At 47.0% G+C, this 24,583-nt stretch overlaps 2 protein-coding genes across 2 annotated transcripts in view; both read left to right on the plus strand.

Annotated features, from left to right (window-relative positions):
• Positions 1–24,583, plus strand: part of LOC105192550 (nucleolysin TIAR-like) — a 99,345-nt gene that overhangs the window by 51,982 nt on the left and 22,780 nt on the right. The window lies entirely within an intron of this gene.
• LOC105192539 (peritrophin-1) lies at positions 17,683–19,163 on the plus strand. The gene is made up of 2 exons (XM_011156739.2): positions 17,683–17,870; positions 18,844–19,163. The coding sequence occupies exons 1-2, from the start codon at positions 17,864–17,866 to the stop codon at positions 19,083–19,085; spliced, it is 249 nt and encodes an 82-aa protein (XP_011155041.1). The 5' UTR covers positions 17,683–17,863; the 3' UTR covers positions 19,086–19,163.

Raw genomic sequence — 24,583 nt, forward strand, 5'->3', positions numbered from 1 at the left:
CGAAATGGCAGAAGTAGCGGTCGTGAGATGACGGCGAGAAGGCAGGGGCGCCCGGTTCCTGCGCTCCTGCCCTAATAATTAAGCCGGCGTCGGTTTTTGATGGCCACTAAAAATGTCGCGGAGGGTCGAATGGTTAAGGAGTCTCGGCAGAACCCGTCGCGCCGCCAGCTTCTGCGGGCGGTAAAGGGCTCGAGAGGAAGGTGGCAGCCGGGTCGAAAGGGAGAGGGCGGGGTGGCCCTTATGCTCTGATATTAGCAATACCCCGTCTCGTAAAGTCGACTGTGCGGCAATTCGAGTCACTTTGCGAACCCTTTATATACTACCGCTCCGTTCCCTCTCCCTCCTCCCCTCCTCTCTCGCTCTCTCTCTCTCTCTCTCGCTCTCTCTCTCTCTCTCTCTCTCTCTCTCTCTCTCTCTCTCGGTTGCTTTCTCCGATGTTCTCTCACCCTGTGCGCAAACTGGAGAGAACGCGCATAGACGAGAAAAGGAGCGCACGCGAAGGTGCGACGAGGAGAGATCCGCTGAAATACTGGCAGAGGCAGTGATTTTAATGCGGGTGGTTCTTAAATTTTACGTCACTCCTCGGCGTCGCCGCGTGCACCAACACCACCGCCGCTTCATCCCGGACGCGACCTGGAACGCGGGATTAAACTGTAGCAAGGTAAACCTGTACCGCGAACGTTCCTCCACGTTAATTCTCGGTTATGCGGGTTAGAGATTCGAGGACTCGCGCGCGCCGCTGTTCGGTGTGAATCGCCGGTTGAATTTTGAAAAGCTCGCGCGAAAAAGAGATACAATCCGGCTGAGGCGTGCCATTACAGCAAAACAATTAACAAACGTCTTGCGAAATAATCGATGAGCCGTCGCTTCTTCCGTAAACCGACACGACGTCGATCGAGCAACCGAACAAGTTAATAACGTTCATTATTCGCCCTAGATTTATCAACAGGTACGCTAGTTATTTCGCGTTATCGCGTTCGATTTTTCACACACACACGCACACACACGATCGATTAACATTTAAATTTCAATTGGAGTTAAAGACATTAATTAGCGCGATGTTCTGTGTATGTGCTTATGTGCGTGCGCGCGTGTGATTAGCGCGTGTATGTGATTATGCGAAATTTCAATTTTGGCGGTTCGCCATATTTTATAAGCGTAAGCGTTTAATTAATTTCACCGCGAGATAATCGCTAAGATAATCGAGGAATCGGTCCATTTCATTTGAAAATTGTCACCACGTGGAAACACGTAATTAAAATACCGCAGCGGCGAATTGATAATCCAGCGCGCGATGTTATTCGCAGAAGGACGGCAAGCTGCTTACGTCGGATATACATTTATGCGACCATCATTTATTAGCCGACGCGGATGTTTATATTATACGATAGGTTACATGATGGGTTGCGTGCATTTTACAGATTCCAGTTCCCCCGTGCAAATAACGATTAATCACGTTGATAGGACAACTACCAGACATTTTCTCTCTCTCTCTCTCTCTCTCTCTCTCTCTCTCTTCTTTTCCTTTTTTTCACTTCAGCTGCCGCACGTCAGAGTTCTCGGTCGATGCGTAATTGCATTTGCCGGAAAAAAAAGGAAAGAGCAAAAAAAAAATGGTATTCAACTTGTTATTATTTCCAATTACAATTAACCTTTGCAGTGTTTCCAGATAATTAAACGAATAACGAGCGAAGGGTGGGCGCAGATATAGGTAAAATTTGCTGCCACACCGCGCCGCTTCTCTGATTTAATAAGTTCATTACCTAATGAACAGATGTACGAGACCACCCTGCTCAATCGCGCCGTCGTTTTCGCTCCCTCCGATAATCAATATTTTTAATTATCACATTTTTACGAATTCGACTGTAGTTTGCTTTTAATTGAATACGAAATCGACGGCGCGCTTCGATTTGCATTTCGGTTAATTTGGACGTCCTACAGATTACAGGTTTATTTATCCGACGATAATCGCGAATCGGTTTATATCGCGTTACGCGGGTCATTTTCTGCGTATCGCCAGGTAATTATTTTATCAGATTTCCATTGTGTCGTCTAACCTTGTTTCCCTCGTGCCGCCAGCAACATCCGATCGCGAATGAATTTTCGCGATCCAACAGTCCGCACGATCGGCAAATATTACAACGCGGCGTCTGGTCGAACGATAAAATATACAGCACGCTCGCGCGCGCGCGCGCGTGAACATTTTAAGCCTTTAATCTTTCGAGACAAAGGCGACGAAAAATGTTGGCTGCGACTGCGGCTTTAACTTTACTCCCTCCTCCTCTTTTTTTCTTCCTTTCGCGTCCGCCGTTCCCCCCTCTTCGCCATCGTCGTGAATTAGTGGAAGGAGATAACAAAGAAAGAATTAAGATTACACACCGACGCGAACGGGCACACTCTCGCGCGCGGACTAATGTATGCACCGCGGAAACTTTTTTTTTTTTTTAAATCGTCGGCTTAGTTCCTTTCTCGCTAATGGTAGCTGAAACTGCCTGGAAATTCCTTAGTGCCGCTCAGGTCACTCACCCAGACGGGGATAACAGAAGATGAGGATTCTGCGCGCGCAGCTATCGAAATTATCCGGAAATTTTTCTCCGCTCTCTTTTCGCGCGAGCGAACCGGTTTAGCGACGGTTGTTTGCGTCACTCCGACCGATGTGAAGTGGCGCGTCTTCGTTGAAGAAACACGCGCGGAATCATGTGACGCTAACGCTGAGAAATATTCAATTACCCGCGTATACAAACAAACGTACGAGCGAGACGCGCATTGTTTTTTTTTCTCCCCTCCTCTCTTCTTTTCTTGTTGTCGGGAAAGCGATAGATCGAAGCGGGGCATGAAAGATAAAAGAGAAGCCGTTGCTCCGACGGAACTGTACGAGCAATCTCGATTCAGGCATCGGCCGCTCACGCGCTGAGTTATACCACTAGCCATTCAATTACTCACACGACACACCGCGGGCGTGTTCGATTGCTTCGCTTTTGTACGCGCTCTCGCGATTTCCGCCTCCGCGCCCCTCCGCGCCTCTCCGCGCCGCGCCGCGCCGCGCCGCGTCGAGTCGCTCCGACGCGGCGCGCGGTCCGACCAACTCTCTCTCTACCCCGGGAGAGACGTTAATTAACTCGCGCTAGCGGGCTTCAAATAAATTTCGGTTAGAACGTGAGAAGCAACAAATCTGAGTCAGGTGGTGTCAACTACGGCGAATGCGAGCCACCTCTTACTTGAGTTACTTCAGCGCGGGGGTTTTGCGGCTAGTACGGTATTATGGCGAGACACCGGGAGGCAGGGAGGGCGGGAGGGTGCGAGACGAAGGGACTCGGGGAACGACGAAGATAGGGACTCGCGCGCGTGCGAGGGAGCGGGGGACAGAGAGAGAGAGAGAGAGAGAGAGAGAGAGTAAAGAGAATAAGGGACTCGACGAAGGAGAGAGAATAAGCGGATAGGAGACGGACGAAAGAGAAGGAACAGAGATAGAGAGGGAAGTGAGGGATCCGAAGAGAAAGCTACCAACAGCGTCACCGCGTCTCCCGCGCGTCCTAATTAGAGAAATTTAAATTCATAGCCATCCCACGGTCCTGAACTTACCCTCGGCGTTCCCCTCGCTCACCCGCTCGTTCCGCTCTACCCTCGTGCCTCTTCCATTCGTTCCTTCTTCACCCCGCCCGCCCCCGCTTTCACCGCGCTACGTCCGAGCGCGGTGCGCATTCCTTAACTTAAGCAATTATGAATCGTCCCCCTCTCCGCCGCCCCCCCCCCACCTCCCTGTTCCATCGTCCCGATGACTCGGCGCGGCCGACTTATACCAAAAGATAATGTCATTTTCCATCAGCGTTCTTTACCAGACGAGCGATCCCCCTAGCGCGCCTCCACCCCGATGCCGCGTTGACGATCCAATAGCGCTTGTCTCTGGAAACTTGGGGACATCTGTACCACTTAACGGCCTATTCGGCCCAACTTTTTCCAAACTCTCCGCGACGCGCGAACTTCGAAAATATATTAAAAGTAGACGGTCAACTATCCGCTAATCGTATTATTAACGTTTCCCGGAGAGCGACGAGGGAGAGAGAGAGAGAGAGAGAGAGAGAGAGAGAGAGAGAGAGAGAGAGAGAGAGAGAGAGAGAGAGAGAGAGAGGGAGGGAGGGAGAAAGAGAGATGCGAAATTCTGCCCCACTCTCTCAAAGATAAATAATTCCCGAGAATGAAGGGGGACGGTGGAGCAGGTGTTTACAGATTCAGTGCGGGGAACGGATTCGCGTTATTCGACTATCGCCGTTCCCGCGAGATTTAAGGCGAGCGGTAATTTAAGCTAATTCGAACTTCGATATCCGCGCGAACCAACTTTTGGAGAGTATACGTGTTTCCTCAACGGTACAATACCCACACACCGAGGAGATGTCACGTTTATCGTGGGCCAGTGGACAACGGGTAGACAATGCGAGCCCCTAAGTGTACGTAAATTAGCCTCCCTTTACACAGTCGAAAGCGCGCATTAGTTGACGAATCCCTCGTATCTTTAGTCAATCTACCGGGGATGAATTAACGACGAGAGGTGGCAACTGGGAGAATCAACCGAGTAGCTCGAACCGGAAATTCGTAGGGTAGGCCCTCGAGTGATCTCGAGAGTGGTCACTAATACTCCCTTGAAACGTCTGGCGGCAGCCCTCGTTGAACATTCCCCTCCCCCCCCTTCCTCTTCCCTTCCAATTCGTCCTGCATGTGTGTGCTAACATGTAACGTGCATGGTAACAATGCATTTCTTTTTAATCAATCGCGTTCCCTCGCGAGGGCCAATTCACTCGTATGTGTAATCGCGCGATCGGGTGACGCGCGTTGCCGTTCACGTAAGACTTCGTCCCGAACACGACGGCTATCGAACGGGGGCTCATCGGTGCGAATAAATTACCGCGCATTATGACGAGCCGAACGATCATTAATAACTCATGATAATAATGACGATGATGATGATGATGATGATGATGACGACGGTAGAAATGTAATTATAACATATATAACAACCGCAATAACTGCGTTATTTGCGTAAGCACTTTGTACAATACATAATATGCATTATTGTAATTTCGCAAATGCGCGCTTTATCGTAGCCGTAATCATTTCATTTGCGCGCGACAATTAGAATCTATCTTGTCCGATACGCACGCGCGGTTTGTATAAAATTTATGCAACCGATGACACCGGATAGATCCTCGCGGCTCGGCATTTGCAGCTTGAGTGTCTGCCCCTAATGTTAAAATCTTTCAATTTAGTATTCTCTTTTGCAGCGGTAGGTCGGTCTCTCTCTCTCTCTCTCTCTCTCTCTCTCTCTCTCTCTCTCTCTCGTGTCTCTCGTGAAAAGTTTGCCTCCGTCCGCGGATATATTTCTGCTCGGGCGTAATTTTTTGCGACCGTGCAAGCTAAAAGCTGTTATAAATCATAGGGCAGCCGGACAGTCATTTATAAGGGAGCCTTTCGAACTCTCGGAATTGTCTTGGGCCATAAAAAGCACCGCGGAAAGATTCGAACGGTCGAAACAGCGATAAAACATTAAAACTATAATTCAAAAAATTATTTGCGCACCTGATCTACGCGTTTCGAATCCGCACATCGCGTGTGGAAAATATACGTGTTAATAAAGAAATAAACGCGTGAAGACTAAGCTGAATGATTTAAACGGGAGATTTAGTCGCCTCGGGGAAACAAGAAGAAGGGAAAACTAACACCGAGGCAAGTGCTCGGTTCTTTACTTCAAGACTGCACGCTTCCTTGAATTTTTCACCGAGCTCCGCACACGCAGACTACTTACACGCGTTGATTACGGATTCATCAAGTTACGAGCGGCAAATTGCACGGTGACGACGACGACGACACGACGCCACTTTTCTCTGTTCTTTATATCTTCAGTGTCTAACCAACTTTATATGGTTGGTAAGCCAGGAAATTGCGGCAGCAGTTCTCGGGCGCTTTAAAACCAGTTTTTTTTCTCCCTTATCGCCGGTCGATTAATTGCAACGTTCATTACGATTCGGCATTATATCACGCGCACGAATGAACATCCTGAAAAACGTCGCGATCAATTCCCGTCTGTCCGTGCGGGCGTCGCTTAGACCTCTCGCGCTCACGTCACTGTCCGCCCGGGACACTGTCTGTATCTCCTGCCGCTCGTTAATTCCCACTCCACGAGCCCCTCCTGATTCTCCGCGTGATTATTATTATTATTATTCGCATGGCTCACCCGCGATGTACATTCAGTTTTCCATTCCATTCGTAAGAAGGTAAAAGAGGAAGGAGGAAGAGAGAGCAAGGGAGATCCGTAAGTGTCACTTATACATAACATGGTAAATAGCCGCGATAGCCTTCACTGCGGGCCGCTGAATAATGCGTTCTGTTACCCGCTGCCGCTGCGTCGTGAAACAGAGCACCGCTGAGAGTCGTCCGTCGTAAGACGAGGACGCCGCAGCCGCGCGCAGCGTGGCGCACGATAAAACGTGCGGAGGCAACAACCATTCGGCGGGTCTCTCTCTCTCTCTCTCTCTCTCTCTCTCTCTTCTACCCCTTCGCGCTCAGATAAATCTGTGCCGCGGCTTCTTCGCCGCGGCACGGCGCTTTCCTTGTACCACTTCTGCCGCTGCCGTCGTCGCGCCGCGCCGCGCCGCGCTGTTCCGCTTCCGCTCGCGAAGATGCTACCGAGCTCGCGAGAGCTCGGATGATGGGTGCTATGCATGAAAGACGCTCGAACGAGAGGGGGCTTCTCGAAGCACGTTGTACGTTCTGGCAAACTGCGACTAGCGCAGGTAGCACCGCCGGTTCGTCTAGTAGGGCGCGCTCAGGCCCGAAGTTTCGAGGGAGCGACGGCAACGTCGTTGGCACCGGTTAATTTGCATCCCTTAATGAGTCGCTCACGTAACGCTCTTATCTTTACACCCTGCCTCGTCTCCCCCCTCCCCGCGCTCTCGTCAGAACGATTCCGCTCCCCCTTTCCTGTCCTCCTCTTCCTTTTCCTCCTCTTCCTCCTCGTGCGCGCCGCTTCCGCGCCACACGAGGTATTTCCCTCTTCTAACAAAACCCGGACCGCCCCGTTCTTAACTTCTTCTCTGTTTTCTTGTCATTCGGCCTTGTTATTTCTAAGTTGTGCCCCTGCTTCCCCCACCCCCCATCGCCCTCCTTGGCTCCTTTCCACTTCTTCGCCTGTGGTCTTTCACATCCTCACGACGTGTCACCCTTCGATCTTTCGAGGGTCGCGCCGTTTCTAGCCGCGAGTCCGCCGATGCCGAAGGATGACTATGAAAGTAAACTATTCCGCCTGAGCGTCGAGTTTTGCGACGCGATGCGTAACGTTATCTCGCGTTATTTCGTGACCTTCGTAGGAGGCGCGCACGTATGTTTTATACGTGCGCCGTTGCTCACATAAGCACATATTAGCATCAGCCTGATTGGAATGAACAGTTATGTAATTACTAACGAGTGTTTCGGCACACGCCGCGCCTGCGGGCTTTATTATCGAAATGCCAGCCGCATTGTTAGAATTCCGCGGTGATCGATATCTTACGAGTTGGTACAGCGCTCCTGATCCATTGGAGTTTACGCGTTGCTACATATCGACAGCCTAACTACGTTCATCACTTATGCATTACGTGCGTTTAATTAAGTTGGCGAATTAATTAACGATTGTTTATGTACTTAACAAACGAGCGCGCTCGCGAGCGATGACGGCTCAGTTTTTAACCAGCGCAATGGAGTCGTCGGTTATCTACGGATGGATGAGAACTCGCGACATGTTGCATGTTCCGGACTTTGCGCTTACACTACTTTCGGGACAAATGACTCACGCGCAAAACGATTCCATTCCTTGTCGAAGGGGCGCGACGAAGGGGCGAGGCGGCAAATTGCGCTTGACTCTTGTCGTGGCAAATGTATTGAATCGAGCGCTATCGCCACCTTCATCTCGCATGACGAGCTGTAGCGCGAGAAACAATTCTGTTGTCCCCTCCTACCTCTCTCCGAGCTATTCGCTGTCTTCTTCAGTCTTAGAGAGCTATGACTGTCGCGCGTTATGAAAGTCAAGCACAGCTTCACCGAGACGAGAGAAGCGTTATTTTCCCATTATGTAAGTAGGTCAGGTATGTGTATACGTAACTTAATAATAAAATAACTTCCGCGCGCAAGATCCTCGATTTCATTTCAACCTTAATCTCGATCAGTAAGGTTTGATCGTAATTATGAAGTATTTCTCACAATACGTTCAGGGTGTTGCCAAGTTCTTTATCGATCTGTGTAATTCGCTATTTATATCGTGCGACGGTAATTTGAGGCTTTAAATTTTCGAGCGACACTGCGGCCAGCGACAAATAGAATAAGATTGTTTCTTCGAGGAGTATATATTTTTTCAACCACCATTCCAGTGTCACCTTGTGTGTATGTGTGTGAGCGCGCGCGCGCGCGCTTTTTTCGCGGTAACAAGAAGGCCGCAATTGCCGACCCCGAAAATGTGTCACCTCGATGTGGCATTCCTGGTGCACGAAGCACCCCCGCCTATGCCGTCCTTCCACCCTTTTCCGCTCCACTCCTGCTCCGTTATTCTTGGTCGGGTGGCTCGGAAAACGCGACGCGACGCATCTGTTGCCAAATTATTTTGCCCACGGGTCCGTGAAAAATTTCCCCTGGTGCCATTATTGTTCCGTTGCGCGTGAGAATCTAGTTATTTGCTCATTTCATTGTTCCTCGTAGCGGGCCGTCCAGAAAATACGCTGCGACGTGCCACTTAGTTTCTGCGGGGTCGTGACGGAGACGATGACGATAGGTAAAATTTCCGCCTTCAACGAAGAGTACTTAATCGTCTCGCCGTCATCATTTTAAATAATTTATGCGCTCGTCAAAATTATTATTTATAAACGATATTCCCGTGCGCGCGCGTTTATCAGCAATTTGTTACATCGCGCCATTTACCTGATTTGTTCTTCCTCCTCCTCTTCTTCGTGACGTCATACTTTAAACGCGAAAGTGATCGATGGACGATATGCGCAAGGAAGCGGAGTCTTCTTGTGTACTTTACGACTAACAATAACTCCTTTGTTAATAACAAACATATTACATATCGCATATTATTATTGCAAGAGTGCCATATTCGCCTGTAATTTCCGTACACGAGGAGCAGAGCTGATCGCAACAGCGACGACGATGTCGTTTCCGCGCCGTACAAGCCGGGAGCGCTTATGCTGGTATTAAGATAATGTTATGGAAATAGGTCATGCACGATGCAAATGGAGAAACTCGATGAGCCTTCCTCAGGTGTTCAGACCCGGTTTGTAGGTGCGCCGTGACGGTTTCGCGACGCCATAATGAGGATCGACGCGTAGCGTGAATCGTCCGATGAGTCTTCGACGATTCCCGCGATCCGTTTTACTCTCCGAACGATTAGCGCTGCCCGAGAGAGCATCAGGAATTAGCGAGAACTTTGGGACATTCCTCCTAGTTATGCTAAAACCAATCTACTGCACTCGGCGTTTGCGCAAATTGAATTTGGCGAAATTTTTCGTGTTGCGCCAGGCAATTTTTATCAATCTCGCTTTGCGACTTTTTATCTCGCGAAATTTGCATTTTTAAGATCCGCGATGTTGCAACTGGATGTTTCTAGAGTGTCTCGATATAATCGCAGATGTAATGGTAGGTATTTTTGAGCGCATAATACTTTCGTATCGTGCGTTCATACATCTAGAGGTGATATATAGAAACATAAAACAGTGTCGTCATAATCTCGATTTGATATTTTAGTTGATGGGATAAATTTCGCACAAAACGGATTTCAGCATTTATCTCCTACGTTTGGTGGATATGTGAAGGCGGCGATGCAATCAAGTTTGCGTTTATAACTCAATTCCGTAGCTCGTTGCAGATTAATACGATACATCCCACATTTGAATATCTTAGCATGTCTCCCCGTCTCGTTGATGAGCATCGAAGGATCTTGTATTTGTCTGTCGCAGTCTGCCTCGTAGGCGAGGTGAGATATTTCTGCTGTAACTATCCGTATTAACGAAATTAACTCCCCTGATATTTATCCTCGATTATTTTGCCGGAATATACACGCGCGTGATACGCGCGACGTCAATTTTCTCGTAGAGATCATCATTAATCGCGCAAAATATAAAATAATTGCTCTCTTCGTTATGCAGTATGCCGTAATTACTGAATCAATTTCGGCGTGGTAGATAATACATTATTAAACTCAAAGCTCCGCGTAACGTATGCAACATTTCGAACAAATATATTAAATTATCATCGAGAGTTTCATCAGCTTCTTAATTCGCATCGTGTACCAACCGTTTCCAATATCTCTCAAATGCGTCTGAAATCCGATGTACGAGGAAAAAGATTAGCGGATGTTGTTGGAAAGCCAACATTTAATTGCAATTGAAAAGAATAAAACACTCCACGTGTTTACGAGTTTATTAATTCTTCTTGATCGTAAACGATTCTAAAAAGGAGAGAATCCATCAATACCGGATGAAAGAGATGCGTCATGCGACAAATATTGACAATATGATTATCTTAAAGTATTACGTCGGATTGGCATTAGTCAGATGATAAGGTACTAGCGTAATTTTTACTAGTAGAAGTATCTTTATTGATACCCCGGATATTAATCCGTCTCAATTGAACGTTATCGTGCGTCATGATAAATGACTTTATAGCACAGGAATGTTTTATACGGCGTATTTTACAGGGAAAAAGAGAGGTCTGAAAGAGAGACGCGACAAAGATGAAATATTAAAGTCGCAGACAATGTCGGAGACGAGCTGACATAAAAGACGCGATAAATAATACCGCGCGTCCATTCAGCGTCTGGTATGTGGAGCAAAGAGCGGGTAATTAAATGGAATTATTTAGCGTCACGGAAGGACGTAGTAATAAGGACAACACAATCGTGTATACCGCGCGTCTGTTCTCTCTCTGTGCATATCCCAAAGGATAAGGGGGACAGAGGGCGGATTATGTAATCGGCCATCGAAAGAGTAAGTGAGAACAGCGGAGCGCGCTAACTTCGGAATCGAGAGAGCGAGAGGGAAGAAGGGAGATCGCTTTTAGTAATGCGAAAAGGAGAATAAGGAAGTAAGGGATGTAGGGAGCCGCGAGAGTCGTAAGGGTCGGCCGCAATGAATAGTTCATTTCTCTTTGAAACTTGGTCGGAGCGCACGGTGATGATTAGCGGGGACGGCGCGGAAATTTGCTAGGTGACCGAGAAGGGCAAGGCGCGAGAGTAATTCGCAAACTGGCCTTGAAAGTCGGGTAAATACCAGGGCGAGTTGCCGCTCTCGGTGAAACGTCCTTAATATTCAACGCTTAAAGCCGAAAGAAACTCATTGTGACGTAGGAAGAAATACGCGGACGCTCCCGACATTAAGCGCGCGCCGCGGCGCGGGGCGGGGTTGGGGGGACGCGACCGCGTGTCGCCTCTTACGAGGCTAATTTTCCCCCCGCGACAACAAAGAAATTATTATTCGCGTAATTGCATTTACTTGCGCGACTTGCGCGATTTGGTATATTTATGCGACGAACGAATGCCGCGGACACCGCCGGAATCTTCAATGCGCGCCGCTTTGAGGATACCGCGCGCCCTAATGCATTTGCCGATTGTCGTGATTAATTATCGTTACGTTACTAATCTGTATAATTGGTAAGTAAGGCTGAATCGAGACACCGACGTGCCGATGAGACAAATACACGGGGTATTACTCGTTAGCGACGCAGCATGAATACACAGCGGTACGAATCGCTCCTTTTCTTTTCTTTTCTTTTCTTTTCTTTTCTTTTTTCTCTTCTTCTTTTTTTCGGAGGAACGCGTGTATAGTGGCATTTACCGAGCCCTTTTACACGCGCAAAGATATGACGCAGATGAGGCGCTATTCTTTTGAAATCGCAGTGTAGACATGTGGAACACGTGCGATAAACGTTACGTCGACCGTCTGTCGCTTTATCAAGAACCCTATTTTATATCGGCTGCACCAGCAGCACCAGTACTGACAGTAGTATCTTCCTTGGTCAGCCAATATCTCGCATATTGGCAGCTACTGGCGTTCTCAAATTTACTTCGTCCATTTCTGCATAATAATTTTTGCAAGATATGGAACTGAATAAAACCCCAGCGCCTCGCTGCCTCATATGCCGTGCGTGAGAGCAACGTGGCATTGCATATCTTTGAAAATGTTCTTGGCTAATGACGAAGCACACGTTTTATTGGAAAATACATATATATATATTCTTAATAAGAAGTAATCAAAATTTAAATAAATAAAGAGTCAATTGTTTGGTCACTTGAATAAAATTTTACGCGCAAAGTTGACAAAAAGGTGTGTCTCGATTCACGACACAAGTGATAAAACTTGACATTAAAATTGCACACACGATTTATATTATTTTCCAACACGCACCGGTAAAGAATAAACGAATAGGCGACAAATGAAGCCAATCCGTGAAAGAAATTTTAATCGATATAACGTAATAACATCGTGACAATTTCACTTTTTGTTGGATTAAAGTTACACACATAGCATTGCTAAATAAAATTATCTTCTTATGGCTTTTGACGCTCTCTTTCGCTCACCTTCCGTCCGTTCTCCATGTTTAACCGGGTGAAGTACCTCGACAATAATAAAACGCCATATTTCAAGCAAGCTGCTATCGTTAAAGCAGCTATGCAAATTTCAAGAGGGACCTCCCTCACTTGAGATCGTAAGAGCGGAGAGCTCTGCCGGTGACGTTTTTAATTATTCAATAAAAACTCGATCGCGGCTATAGACTGCTTAAAGTATCCATTGTTACGTTAATTCTTCTCTTAATGTTTAGCCCGCTGCAGATAGCGGCCGGGAAACACGATATATGACTCGTATCGACATGTAGTGCGTGCTATATAGTCGTAAATTGCGATCGTAAAATACGCGAGTGCAGCAAAATGCCGGAATAAAGTGCACAAACTAGGAATTATATGGAAACTTCAGTCACGACTTTATCGCAAATTTATACCGTCGCATATTTCGCAGCATTTATACGCGGAGTTACTTCCGTACTTTTTTATCGAGAAATTGGAATTATGAACCTTCAGGTCTCGCCGCGGCAGAACGTTGTGTTAATTTCGGCATTACCATTGTTGCCTGTAATGCGGCGCATATTATTAGATAAACTACATCTTTAATCGTATTTCTCTCCAATTTAAATTGCAAACGTTTTATTACGCTCCGGCTGTAATACAAAGTACGCTCCGAGATGCTCACTCTGGATGCGGCGGTCTTCGTAACTCGCGCTTCTTCGTAAATATCAGATGACCACGGAGGGATTCCGCGTCGCTGAATCAATCTCCTCTGTCTTTATCACCGCCTGTCTTTGACCTTCCAAAACAGAAATCGCTCGGCGGCGTCTTGGGAGACGCGATTGAAAAATTTCAGCGTTCCGTCGTTTCGACCGCTCGTCGAAATGTCGGGCAGGAAACGAGATTCCTCCGGACAGCCGCTGTGCGAAACGAATCTGACAAGTCCAGCCTTGGGCGGGGCGAAAGAAGGACGAAACGGAATACGGATCTAATGTATCCGTAATGAGCGCGGTCGAAATCGCATTGCGTGACCACATGTTACGTCCCATGCCCCTAGCCCTCGCGCCCGAAGCAATTGCGCCTGCAATGCCACTTCTCATAGACACAAATCTATGACATATTCCCGACTGCTCCCCAATTTGCCTGCACCGTGATGGTAAATCACAGCAACAAGTCTCTAACTGGTTGTCTAATGCGAATGCCGATACCTGCGCGTCTCGTGGGCCTCGTTAGTCGATTTTAATCGGTTAGCGATCGCTGACGATCGGAAGAAACCAATCTCCGCGGAAAAGCGGAAAAAGCGGCCAACACACGACGATGAGGCGGAAGCTCTTTTGCGTACGTGTATTATTTTCCCGATGAGGTCAAGTATTAAGAATACTTTCGGAGGAGAGCGCGAGCATTCCACCGGGTAACGCAATTCGCTCGCTGTCGCGTCTCAAGAGTTAGATTAGCGATCGATTGTCATTCGATTAGCCTTTTTCTCCGATTTCCTACCGCGTCGTACTTTTTCTGGCTTTTCACCCCGCATTGTGGCAATTACCGGCATGCCGGCGAACGGCGGAGTCAGCTAAACAAAAGACCGTTAAAGCTATCCCCGATATCCGCATCCTCCGCTTCCGCTCGATCTCGTTTATTTCGTATCAACCTTTTCCATCAGCTTCATCAAGTATTTCTTTTCTACCGTCTTTCCTTCCAGGTTCGTCAGGACGAATCGCGCGCAAACTCACGACCGTCTCATCCCTGTGAGAACGCTATTCAGGTGCCGTAACAGTCTAGATTCATTTTAAGCATCGTTCTGCACCCCATGACTGATATGAGATGTCGTTAGACCAGTTCCTCGACGCTATCAGAGAGTCCATCAACATTTACATCCCGTTCTCACGATTGTGAATTCAACGGTGTAGCAAAATAATTTCTTCCAACTTGACACACTCGTGGAATCCGCAACGTGACAGAGCACGCGCGACACTCGCGGAACGTCTCGCACAGTCGTGAGTAATTTTCGCGCAATCACTCTCGAGAGCTCGCGAATAAATTTCCTTCGCCAGGAGGTCAAAACGAATGAAGCGCGGGATTTAACGCGCGGATCGATTTTAACCGGTCCAATCGTGAAAACGAATGCGTGTAGGCATGAAACGAGAGGGGAGTTTAGAATCGAGCACCAAGTGGACTCGAGGCACTTCAGGGTTAAATGGATCGACCCGTATGAGGCCGTTGCCAAAGTTACGTGAGCGCGCGCTCACGGTCAAAGCGGAGCTCGCTTATCTCTTTGGTTATTCAATTATGACAATTTGTTCCGAAGGAGGGTGTACGTCCCGCACACCGGCACGCTTTGTACCGGTGCGACGACGGCGGCGACGGCGGCGGCGGCGGCGGCGGCGGCGGCGGCGGCGGCGGCAGCGGCGGCGGCGGCGGCGGCAGCAGCGACGACGGCGGCGGCGGCGGCGGCGATGGCGGCGGTGGAGGCCGTTCCGCGATAAATTGAGCTCTCAAGAAGGTCTGCGATTGCCGTATATATGTGAATCGGTGTGGAAAAGGTGAATGGGCTTGCAGCAGTTCCGTTCGCGCTAGAGAAGAAAGGACGACGATGGGTTCGCCTCTCTCTCTCTCTCTCTCTCTCTCTCTCTCTCTCTCTGCCTCCCTCTCTTTTTCTCTCCCTCGCCTCTTTTTTCCCTACCCTATAATGTACGCACATACACACGCTTGGCCTCGATATGCAAAATCGCTGAATATGGCCGTAAAATGCAGGCGGCGTGTATGCCAATATGGTGAGTGCGGAAGATCCGATTCTCTCTCTCTTCTCCCGCCTGCCCGGCCGAATGACGGAGAATGGAAATATTAACGCTAACGTTTTAGCTCAATATGGTGTTTATTAATGTTTTCGTATCTCGTGTCTGGCAACCGTGTACGGTTTTTTATATCAGTAATTTTGCAATCACTCGAAAGATTGTGCGGCGCAAATTTATACGTGTTTGGTGCTTCATATTGAATGTAGAAAGCGTAGTTTCGCGATGACGCGATGGCAAATAATAACGAATCTCGCGCTCGTGAGAGATCGGCATCGCTGCCAGATTTCGAGAGCGCTCGGAATTTTCGCACGTTTTGAGAAAACGACGATTTTTCGCTCGTAAACGTTCAACCATTTTCAAACAGTTACTCCTCCGTGCCGCGATCGGAATGTCTCATTTCCTAAAGTGAACCCAATTTCCGCGCAGTCCCGAACAATCGAGAATAAGACGCGAAGGAGATCGTGATTTGCAAACGATTGAATTCAAATTATGGACATCTTGATAAAGTGGCAGTACGGCTTCGTCTCTTTCCCTTTACTTGTAATATTCTGCGAAAGAGTTCGTTTTTCTCTTCGTTCCTCGAATACCTTGTTACTTCGTCGATGCGATTCACCGCGATCAGAAATTCCCTGTTTCCACGGACAATGAACTGTAATTATATTGAACTTTTAAGTGTGTATTATGGAAAGAGTTATGGATTTATTTTCGCTACTTTCTTTCTTTCAGAATTTTATTCTGTTTTCTTTTTTCTGACAATTCTATATGCGCGCAATTCAATTTCTTCCCTCTCAATTTTATCGAGAGATCATTCGCTTATTAAACTCGCAGATATTCAATATTATACGAAAAAGCATACAAAGTATAACGTACGCGTGTGTATGTGCGTTAAGATATCGAGATACAACAAACAAAAATTTATAGATATAAATTAAATGTATACACATTTACTTTAATTACGTTCCGCTTTGATCAAACAAGTAGCCCGTATAATTTATGCTTTTTTTAATAAATGAGTATATTGCTTTCAAGCAACATTTTAATGTTACGATAGTCGTGAGACATTGTATCATACGCAACGAGATCAGAAAGCTGTATTAAAATGATTTTACGATGTCGATCGATACGTTGTCGGTGTGTCAGATAGAAATCATTATTTGCAGATACAATTGACGCGGAGTAAGTACTATACGTTGTAATAGAGATGCCGATAATGCGCGATAGCCGGTGTCGAATAATGATGAATTGTTATTACGTCTTGAGATAACAATATCATTACGAAATTGTGAACGCACAGCCAATTTTAGCTCTCGATTTCTTATTTGCACCTGCACAGATTTAGCCGTGCAAAAATATAATTGCGCACAGAGCGATGAAGGTGTATTTCAAAATATAATCAAGACATCTCTTTTTTTGGTTTTTTTTTTTCGCGAAATGTATTCTTAGTCCACAAGCTTCTCAACAACGACAAGACAATAACAGACGAATTTCTTCAGCATTCTCTAGCATTTAGATCACAATTTGCAACAATGAAACGCCCGTCAGGTCTTACGCAACTTTGCCACGATATTGTGGGAATCTCGATAACCACGACGCGTTTCGAAATGCGATTTTCCAACCTCCGTGTCTTTTCGCCGCGTCTCTCTTGAACTCATTTCGCGCCGTTTGTGCGGTATCATTTGAGGAAAAAAAAATGAATCTCATTCACGCGTGGTATCTTATTGGCCTTGCCGAAAGCCGCGAGTTTACGAAAAACGACGGTGTTGCCGACGAAGAAGGGAGAAAGATTCTGTGTTTGCCTTCGACAGAAACGAAAGCACGGACGATAAAGAGAGAGAGAGAGAGAGAGAGAGAGAGAGAGAGAGAGAGAGAGAGAGAGAGAGAGAGAGAGAACGAACGGACGAGACAGAGGTGGAGGTAGAGCTAGCCGTTGTATGGAAGCGTCAGCACACACGTTTGTATGGTAGGTTGGCCGACAATAGGCATTGTGCACCCGCCATAACCAGGAACCGAACGCGACAGCACCACGCCGGCATTGTCCGAGTGTCAGCCAGCATCCTTCTCCTCTCTCGCTTTCCCTCACTCACCCCGACTCTCTCGCGCTCACCCTATATTTCGTTCATTTCGTTCCACTCTTCATAAATCCCTTCTTTTCTCATTTACTCGCTTACCACGACCCACGTCTTTTTAACAATCCGACCGGGCAGTATCCGCGACGAGACGCGACGCGGCTGTGAGTCAGGCTAAGCGGCTATCTAAGTCGCGATCATCGCGCGGATCTGTATACTTTAAACGTTCCACGAATCGCAAGTTTATCGCCGACACGATCATGTGTATGATTAATAATGATATGAATCGCTCGAAAGAAGACGGAATTAAATGTACGCTGATAAGAACGATTGGGTATATAAAGGAACCCTAAGCAGCAGAGAGCCACAGTTTGGTGTGGGTCATATAACGTAAAGGTGGGGTAGGACAGCGTGATTTTTCACACAGCAAGATGAAAGGTAAGCCTGTTGCTCGAGCGAGGCCCTCGAACGGCATTTTGGTTTCAAAGCGTCTACTTTTGAGATCTGTTCGTAGATACAGTTTAAGGGGGAACACTACTATGACAGGCACAAAAAAGGCCCTTTTTCACGAATTTGTTTTCACTGCTTAATGAATTATTTAAGGATTGAGGGAAGAATATATTATTGAGGACACTTTGAAGTAGTTTTATACAAATTTTTATTAAAAAATAATAAAAATTGACAAAGATATATACAACAGAGTGTCGGTCCGTAAGAAATTCTTCTTTCAACGGTGGGATCGATATCTCTGGCATGGTTCATCTGAAAAAAGAAACTCAAGTATTTTCTTAATCTGCATAAATGTAGTTTTCGTTAAGCGTAGCCGTTTTTTTTTTTCTTTTAATTAATTTTGCTCAAAATAGAGGCATGTTAAATAAGAACCTCGATTTTTCCAACATTTTTTCTTCATTCAAAATAGTAATTTTCAAAATAAAAAAGAACGGCTGCGCTTAACGAAAACTACATTTATGCAGATTAAGAAAATATTTGAGTTCTTTTTCGGATGAACCATGCCAGACATATCGATCTCACCGTTGGGAGAAGAATTTTTTATGGATCATCTGTTGTATATATCTTTGTTAATTTTTATTATTTTTTAATAAAAATTTGTATAAAACTACTTCAAAGTGTCCTTAATAATATACTCTTTCCTCAATCCTTAAGTAATTCACTAAGTAGCGAAAAAAAATTCGTGAAAATGGGCCTATTTTGGGCCCGTCACAGTGGTATTCCCCCTTTATGTATCTTGTGTGCGTGTGAATATATATGTGTGTGTGTGTGTGTGTGTGTGTGTGTGTATAATGTTAAAATTCTTGTAAAATATCTAGTAGTACCAATGTTTGAAGTAGATCTCAAAGTTAATACTCGTCTACTATTACTATTGATTTTCGAATCTCTTTGCATATTTCAGCCATACTTTTTGTCACCTTTCTGTGCCTGGCTATGATTTGCTCTTATACCAAAGCGGACATTGACTGTCCATTCCCGGACGGAAAAGACGTGGTTCTTCGGCCAAATCCGTACTACTGCGAAGACTACTTTGCCTGCAGCAATGGCGAAGCAATCCCGATGAAGTGTCCCAAAGGACTGCACTTTAATTCTGAACTTCGTGTCTGCGACTGGCCGTGGCATGCAGGATGCGAGACCCCTTAATTTGATCAATGAATTTATTCGTTATAATAACCTGCATCCAGTCGCATGAAATCATACATGGTCATTATCTTGCTGTCCTAAAAAATCATCGCATAATTTACAACTTATGGATACACTGTGTAACCAATAAACGTCTATCCATTATCTAAACTTATGCGTGTGCGTAATTCTCAGTCCTTTATTACGTAAAGTGGCACGATGCTATCGATGCCAGATGAAGATTGATGAAGACTGCCCAATCTAACGACAACCGCTTGCGATAAGTCAATTAGTCTGTGCAGCCACAAGTGTAATTCCATCAACTACGGGCATAGGTAAATTTCGTTTGGCTCGACATACTTCACAGTTACACGTGTGAAAGCGGATCATGGCGGTTTTAATATATGAAACGGCCTCTACACGGAGAGAGTTACAAGCAATTTTTCCACGAATCATAAAGAATAGCGACACGATCCGTTTTGCGGTTTTCTTTTTCAATGCGACCTTTTACATGATAAATGTGACATCGACCCCTTAGCCCTTCGGAAGGTAAAAAGTGAGTCTCCATTTTTTTTTCTTAACCCAAAGTGGCATATAAATTTTGTCTCTCTCTCTCTCTCTCTCTCTCTCTCTCTGCAGGATCGATATTTCATTCATTACATATAATAAAAAGCGATAAAACTGAGCTACGAAAACCGAGAGGGAAATTATGTTTCTGTCTATCGTCGTAGATCGTGAAAAATATGCGCGTAACGCTTCGCGCGGCACGTGTTGCGCGATTATTTTTCTCGCGCGCGAAACTCCAACTCGATCGCGACGAGTGTTGACGATTCGTCGTCGCGTGTACCGAGTGTATCGTCCGACATGAAGCGTTTTGTAGATGGGCCCGAGCGCGAAAGTTAACTTCGTTCGTGAAACACGACGTCCTTCGTAGCTTGGAGAGGCGCGTCGGATATTGGCGCTAACTCTCGCCTTTACGAGCGTAACGAGAAACTATCTCGGCGCATTTCGGAAGCGAAGGTAAGTGTTTGGCATCGAGATATATATATCTCGCATCAAGTGATGGCGGAGATCTTGCGCCGCTGCGCGATTGCACCTCGCCGCAATTTAACAGCAACAGTTTAACGGGCAGTTTGTATTGTCGAACCGACAAGTGCGTTTTACGGGAGATGTAACGCGCGGGTGAGGCGAATGAACTTGGAATAGTAATTGCGCGCATATGGACGGGACGGGACGGGCGGGCCATGAAGAATTTACTACTTAATCGTTCGCGCTTTTCCGGAATTGCCGCGTTTAGAGGAACTCTTTCGCACAACGACGGCAATTTAGAGTAAGTACTTGGGAATCAGGTTAAAAACCCTTAAATATTTCTTCGCAATTGGGTGATACTCTCTGAGAATACTCTCTTTGTCCCGTACGCGTCCCCCGGTCCCCGGATAATGGTCCATTTGTGATTCCCCGTGTCTTTCACACTTGACAAATCCCATCATATCGATGATGGGAGTAGAGGTCGGATTAATACCTCGTAGACTTGTGGATTTTCGAGAGATCGAGATGTATCATCATGAGGGAGCAAAAGGGGATGAGGTGAGGTCAGAACGAGGCTGCGAGGGACAGAGAAGAAGGAGGGGAACGAGAAGAGATGACGGAAGCGAGGAAAGACCTCATCACAGACCGGTGACACTTAAATTCCCCATTTCGTTTCGAGCTCAATGCTCCAACGGAGTTTGTCGCCTTCGTCGTGTACGTCGCTGTCGCGCCGCCGCGCCGATGTCACTCTCCGTCCGTCAGTTAATGTCGTATTCTCCTCGTAAAAAGGTAAACGGGAGAAAGAGGCGAGCCGCGAAAGCAAGGCGGCGAGGCAAGGCGACGAAAGGCAGGGAAAGCGACGAACGAATGAACGAACGAAGCAACGAACGGAGGAACGAACGAACGAACGAACGAACGAACGAACGAACGAACGAGCCGGCGTGGCGGACAGAGAGCTGCGGCAGCGAACGGATCGAGACTTCTTATCGGTACGAGTCAGCTACCGGCTGGCAGTCAGCTCGCTTACGCGCATCTCGTATGTTCCTTTTCAACCCCCGTCTCTCCCTTCCGCGTTCTTCTCGCGCGCTCTCGCCCACGATACCTTTTTCTTCCGTCACTTCCGCACCGGCTTTACCGGCTTCCGTCGCTTCCCACCTTGACACTCCGCCGATATGTATCCGGTCGGCGAGAGAGAGAGAGAGAGAGAGAGAGAGAGAGAGAGAGAGAGAGAGAGAGAGAGAGAGAGAGAGAGGGAGGGAGAGAGGGAGAGAGAGAGAGAGGGGGGGAGAGAGAGAGAGAGAGAGAGAGGGAGAGAGAGAGAGAGAGAGAACGGCAACGACGAGGGCCCCGCGCGCGCTGTTAATGGATTCTATTCTGTGTCAAATTGGAAACCGATTGGTTGCCGTCGTTGTCATAAGATGCGCCGCGAGAGATAGGCGTGCACCAATGATCGATCCCGCGGGAACGTTTCATCGTCTCCCTCTCATCTTCGCCGGAGCGCGAGAAAACCTATAATTGCCGAGACACTGTCCTTTTGAATTTCGTTGGCAAATGTAGACGCCCGGCTACTATTTACGATCTCGCGTTTATCGCGCCTTCACGGATATAGACGCGCTTCTAACTCTGGTATAAAAGATCGGAGATAATGAGATATCGCGTGTTGCGATTAACGCCGATTCTTCAGCACTGTCGCGACTGAGTAATTACGCAGCTGGCTCCTGCAAAGAGACTGATAACGATACACACACACACACACACACACACTCTCTCTCTCTCTCTCTCTCTCTCTTTCTTGCGGTGCTTGCGTATTTACTCTCAGCGCAAAATATGTAAATGCAAAGTTCATAATTATAAGTTCAGCGTTTCAGCGCGAACTGCGCATTTAACTTTTACTCATTTGCGCCCCCCTCCCGACGCTCCTTGGAAAATAAAGGAAATTTGGAATACATAATCCAGCGCTTAATTTATGCAGCTTGTTTTACCAGGTGGTACGTTCTGTCAAGGCGTTACGCGCGGCAGGAGGCGAGAGCAAATTAATAGCCAGACATTTTTCCAAGTAAAGAAGATAGAGAATACTAACGCGAGGAAAGAAGAGGAAGAACGAGTGAGAGAGGAAGAGACAGAGAGAGAGAGAGAGAGAGAGAGAGAGAGAAAGGGAGATACGGCGCGGGGGCGATTATAAAACGCTCAGATGGCGTGCAAAGAACGCGAAGGTTCTCCGTTGCACGAGACATGTGGCGAACTTAGGCTTCGCCCGTCAGCAGATTAGAGTTTTGTTGCGTGTCTCCTTGGGCTTGTACATTTATTACACGGTTAGTAATTTTTATTGAGTAGCATTATCTCTTTTTAATCACCGGCATTAAACCGGTACGTCTCTCCGCTCACTGTTATCCTCCTCGTTTATGCCGTGGAACGTTTCAAGCCGGCGAAATTCAAGCCGCGGCTAAGCGCGCAGGGCGAACGAGTCGTGCTTTCAACTGGCGGGAGTTTCGATCGAAAAAGTAGTCGCGACGTAACTCTCTCTCTCTCTCTCTCTCTACGGATAATAACGTATTACATATTCCGCGGTATACCGGAAGCAATCTGGCGCGCGACACAAAGTGATCAACTATCGGGATACTTTACACGATACGCTCGTGTCGATAGGATTGGCACGTGTGCGTGCTTTATTTATGATGTATGCGCACAGAAGTTAAGAAGTGATACCATAAATCTGGACCTTCGCGAAGTAACGTATTCCGCAGGAAGAATGCAGTGCGCGAGCGGCGCGGGGGGACGACGCGAAGTGTGCGACAACGTAACGTTGCATATGCGCGGATGAGATGGCATTTTTGCCCGGCACAACGGAAGAAGCCCCAAAAATTACTTTGCGTAAGTAAGCACGGACGATAAATACACCTCCGACAATATAACGTTCTTGGCTACGTCGGGCGATCTCATACATTCGCGGGCGAGCGCGAATAGCAAATAGAAAATCGCTTTTCACTGAGCACGCGGTCGTACATCGCGATCCCGCATACAAGCGAAACTATCGTTCGCGACCGCCCGTGATTTCGCAGATACGATTTCTGTAAATGGACTTTTTAGGCAATTTCCGGGGAGGGAGAGGGGGAGGGGAAGGGGGGGGGACACCGCGCACGACCTTCCCAGAATTCCTCACTGACGTGAGCTATCGGAAACACTATTTTTTGGAAGACACGATTTTACGGAAATGGCAAAAAATTCGATTTTCCCGTTGTACGCGGTAACAATCCTTGCGGACGCTGCCGTTTCTTTCTCGATTGTGCCGATTGTGAAAATTTCGATGGACGATCTCTCGCCTTGTCGGAGAGAAACGCCGACGCTGTTCTCGCGCTTAAGGCCCTTCAAATTCGCACACTCGCACTCGAGATTATGAAGATCCGGCGGTGGCGTATTCCACCTCGGTCGCGTCGATCGCCGGTGTACAGACATCTTTTTGTTCGTCATATTACGAGATGAAAAAGTGGAGTAGAGAGCGGGCCAAACGGCTGGCTGGCAGTCGGTCTCTCCCGATGTCCCCGAGGAAATCAAATTATCGATATATATGCGGGCTCGATGCGCACACGTAACGTATATATGATGGAGTGCAGGCCGAGCACAGGTGGCCGACTGATATTGGTTTTGCTTCCGGATTTTGCGGACACCCCTTATAGCGGTAGACGCAGGCGAGACTCGCCACGAAGGGCAATTACCCCACTAAATATTCACAAGTTCATTACGAGCGGAGTTGGACGCGCATTCACCCTCTTCCCCTTCGCTCCACCCTCTCGACCTTTACCTCTTGTCTTTACTTTCCCGTTCGACTGACGTAAGTAACATTCCCGAAATGCATTCAGTTCCCGGAAGCCCCTGCGCGCGCCGTCTCCTCGCCCATGTCGCGAGTGAATAGTTGGCTCGAATTTCGGAAGTCGATACGCGCAAAGATCATTCTTCCGCGTTGAAGAGTCCCGGATAATTTGGAGGATCACGCGCGATTGTACGACGGGTGCGATTAATTCGAGTTGCGGTAGCACCTTGCGAGCAACAAATACGATGATACTCAATCCGCGTTGCATGTAATTCTGCGTATAAATTTTTGTTTAGAATAATCTAATATATATATATATATATATATAGTAGACACATATGTAAAATTGATGTTAATTCAAATGCTCCGATTTATTCATTTTCGAACTTCTCACGGCATTCCTTCGGTCAGTATAAAAAGTTACACAAGTATTAACGAATGTTTTACTGTTTACTCGCGGTTCTTCATTAACGTAATAAGAAATCATTTTAATCATTAATAACTTAATAACCATTACGATTTTTGCAAAATGGCACATGACTTTTCTTCTCGGTTTTATTTGATTAAACAATTTTTCGTTTCCGAAAGATCCCGCGGACACCCTGTATTTCACAGACGACAGAAACTTTCTAACGATATTTTTTTGTGTCGCAACGAAATTCTCAGTTGATTCCCGAGGAAC

The sequence above is a fragment of the Harpegnathos saltator genome, unplaced genomic scaffold, assembly GCF_003227715.2.
Source record: "Harpegnathos saltator strain DR-91 unplaced genomic scaffold, Hsal_v8.6 scaffold219, whole genome shotgun sequence".
NCBI lineage: Eukaryota > Metazoa > Arthropoda > Insecta > Hymenoptera > Formicidae > Harpegnathos > Harpegnathos saltator.